Raw genomic sequence first — 3,624 nt, 5'->3', positions numbered from 1 at the left:
CTCTAGGGTTGGAGAAAGAGACCATGTATGCTCTCACATACTGTGGTCACTACAGTGGGAGCTCTAGGCTGGCAACCGCAACCATGGCCACATTCCTCCTGGTGGCTGAGTGACCAACAGGCACTGGGGACTACTCTTGACACAGCTCCTGTAGCAGGAGGATTTGTCTCTTCTCTCTGAGCTTTCACACTCTCGGCAGTAGAGTTAAGATGACTGTAACCAACCACCTCACCCCACAGGATGTTCAGCACAGTCCCTGTCACTTGATCAGGTCACAGTACGTGAGATGCGTCAGCCCCCGTGTGTCTTTACCCAGCCTCAGATCCACTCTTTGCATCTTCATCCCCTACCTGTGAAACAGAGCTCAGGCGGCTGGAGCCAGGGTCCCGCTGTGGAAACTGCAGACGTGGCATCTCCAGGGCCGTGGGGGAAGGGAAGCGGACCAGTGAGGTGTCAGTTCCCTATTGGCCGAAACCACAGATAATTCGAATGCACATCTGCACCCCAACCACAGTGCATGCTCCATGAAGTAGCTTCAGAGGCCATGAGGCTGCCCCTGCCATTGCTGCTGCTGTTTGGGGTCAAGGCTATCCTGGGAAGCCTTGCAGATAAGCCTTTTCTCTCAGCTACGGCTCCAGTGTTGGATGATGAAGAGAAGTTCGCATCTTACATACCTGCTCACCTGCGCTGTGATGCCTGCCGGGCTGTGGCCTACCAAGTAAGTTCCACCTGTCCCCAGCAGTCCTTGCTCAGACCGCTTCATCCAAGCCTTTAATCCCTAGCCCTCAGCCCCGAGCAGCAAGCTCCCCATGACATTACCAGCCCCCTTCACTTGAATTACCATGCCTCAGTTTACATATTTGTCTAAGAGCAGACTATCTAAGGTGCCTAAATCTTAACTTGTCACCCCAGGGAATCATTCACCCTCTTAGATTCCTAGTCTGTACGCTTTTTTTGTCTCAACACTCTCCCCAGGCCCTTAAGGTGTTTTTGCTTCATGCATGTTGGGTACATGTGTATCTATGTGAACCCACCATACTCGATCCTCTTAAGCATGCCTGTGTGACCGTGTTTCTGTGTGTACACAGGGCAGGTGAATACATGTGTTATTAAAGACTGGGCTCTGGTTATTTTATTTGTTTATTATTATTTTCATTCTTTTTGGCTTTCCTTGTTCTCGTGGTTTAAAAATAGCATATGCAGCCGGGCAGTGGTGGCGCATGCCTTTAATCCCAGCACTTGGGAGGCAGAGGCAGGAGGATCTTTGTGAGTTCGAGGCCAACCTGGGCTACAGAGTGAGTTCCAGGAAAGGCGCAAAGCTACACAGAAAAACCATCTTGAAAAACCAAAATAAATAAATAAATATAAATAAAAATAAAAATAGCATATGCCACTGGGCAAGTGTGCTCTAAAAGAGGGACCAGGTCTTTCACACAGCATTTCCTCCCCTGCCCCCAGGAAAGGAGGTGCTGCCTGAACTGGCCCAGCCCAGCTTTGGGGCCTAGAAGGGGGCCCTGCTCACAGGTGTTTCCTCTCAACAGCTCCTTTGCCACCTCATCCTCCCCAGAGACTTGGGTGTCTGTCCTTTCCCGTTCCCATAATTGACAGCAGTTCCCAAAGTCCCGGCTCTCAACACCTCCTCATTCCAGATGGGGCAACATCTGGCAAAAGCAGAGGCTAAATCTCATGCTCCAGACTCCAGTGGACTGCAGGAGCTGAGTGAGTCGATCTACACGGATGTCCTGGACCAGACCTGCTCTCAGAACTGGCAGTCGTGAGTTGCCAACCCAGGCCCCTGCCACTTCCTTAGGGGGAAAGGCTGGTGGGTACAGACCTCCACTCCCCCCACTGACACCACATGCCCATTCCACGGAGGCTCTGACCTGAGGAAGGAGGTTGGCTGGGCTGGAATCTGGGCTAGAGCTGCTCTTGGGAACAAGTAGGAGAGCCTATGAGCACAGAAAGGTGACTGTGAGCTCTTGGGCCTTGGATTTAACCCTGTCTGAGTTCAGCAAATGCCCAGTATACTTAGACTAGCAGCAAGTCCCTCCCTGGCCAGGCCCCCATGGATTCTATACCCCTTGCTTCCCACCCCTCTCAGCTATGGAGTCCAAGAAGTCAACCAGATGAAACGTCTCATGGGCCCAGGACTTAGTGAGGGGACAGAGCCAAGCATCAGCGTGATGATTACTGGGGGTCCCTGGCCCAATAGGTAATGACAGGGTGGGGGAAAGGACTCCCTGGAGTCCTGGTTTGCCCCCCAACTTCCCTGTGGGTAGGTTAGGGTTCAAGGTGCCTAATGCTCCCTTAGGCTCTCCATGACATGTTTCCAGTACCTGGGAGATTTTGGAGAAGACCAGATCTACGAAGCCTACCGCCAAGGTCACGAGACTCTGGAGGCATTGCTGTGTGGGGGCACTCAGGGGTCTTGCTCACAGGAGAACCGGGTCCCAAGAGAAGAGCTTTAGTACAAGCTGAGACACCTGTGGATCTTCCCTTTTTTTTTTTTTTTTTTTTTTTTAAATTAATGGTTGTTTGGAGACAGGGTCTCATCGTGTAGCACAGGCTGGCCCTGAACTTGCCCTCCTGCCTCAGCCTTGAAAGCGCTGCAAGGACTGTCCTGGGCCTGTGAGCCTGTCCCTTCTAGCCTTTCAGCAGTGGTGGGTAGGAGGTGGCGGTGGGGAAGCCTGGCTCCTGCTGTCAGTGCTCCTCCACCCAGCCCTGGGGCACTGGGGCTGGGGACCGGTAAGGCCTTTCTACTTTCAAATAAAGCTCAGTGACCGTGAATCCTCTGTAAAGGAGTTTGGGGATGGGGCAGTGGGACAGACACTGCTGTCTCTGTTGAAGTCCTTCCCACAGAGGGCCAAACACATGTCACTCCACCCACTTAGAAGAGAGCTGGCATGGCTGGAAATGTGAGCAAGCTAGGAAAGGATCTAGTCACAGGGATCCAGTCCAGGACCAAACTGTCCAGGTCTTTAGATCCCTCAGAAGGAAAGGGCAGACAGCCACCTTGTGGCCACCGAGGCATGGACTTCTTGCTGTCTGCACCCATTCAGACAGCAGAGGCTCAATCTAAATGATGGGTGAAAATGAAGACATGACCGCCCCAAGGTATGGTTGAGAAGGATTTTATTGTAGATCTGAGGGAGAGAACAGCCAGAGGTGTAGAGAAGAATCCAGACTGAACTGAGTCATGAGAGGAGGTGGGGGGAGTGACAGACACTGAGAGGGACAAGAAAGGGGACCAGGAGCCGAGAGCAGAAGACCAAGACAAGCCAAGGACCAAGAGAAAGGCATGGCCAAGATGGCAGATTTATATAGGAAGGGGAAGCTGGGTGGGCAGTGCTGGGAGGAGCCAAGGGTGCTGAGTGAGCCCTGGCCGGGTTTCTTTGGGACCTGACAAGCTACAGACTGAGTAAAGTCTGGGCTGGAAGGGGCTTCAGACTTCAAAGGTAGGAGCAATGTTGGCTGCTGGAGGAATTGGGGTGTCTCAAGTGTGGGGGGCCCAAAACAGCTTGACCACACAGCTGCCATAACAGGGGCCCAGACACAGCTGCTGTGACAGGCTTACTGGCAGGCGACACCCAGATCCCCAGTCAGGGTCCTGAACCCTGGAAATCC

At 52.9% G+C, this 3,624-nt stretch overlaps 1 protein-coding gene across 1 annotated transcript; it reads left to right on the top strand.

The window, feature by feature from the left end:
- Positions 1-524: 524 nt before the first annotated feature.
- On the top strand, positions 525-2,504 carry Mzb1 (marginal zone B and B1 cell specific protein). Its single transcript, XM_059246761.1, has 4 exons — positions 525-718; positions 1,650-1,774; positions 2,102-2,212; positions 2,312-2,504. Exons 1-4 carry the CDS (start codon positions 545-547, stop codon positions 2,466-2,468), a joined length of 567 nt encoding a protein of 188 aa, XP_059102744.1. The 5' UTR covers positions 525-544; the 3' UTR covers positions 2,469-2,504.
- Positions 2,505-3,624: the final 1,120 nt, after the last annotated feature.

This window comes from Peromyscus eremicus, chromosome 19 (assembly GCF_949786415.1).
Source record: "Peromyscus eremicus chromosome 19, PerEre_H2_v1, whole genome shotgun sequence".
NCBI classification, from domain to species: domain Eukaryota; kingdom Metazoa; phylum Chordata; class Mammalia; order Rodentia; family Cricetidae; genus Peromyscus; species Peromyscus eremicus.
The sequence above is the reverse complement of the archived record's forward strand: the minus strand, read 5'-3'. Positions and strand labels throughout refer to the sequence as shown.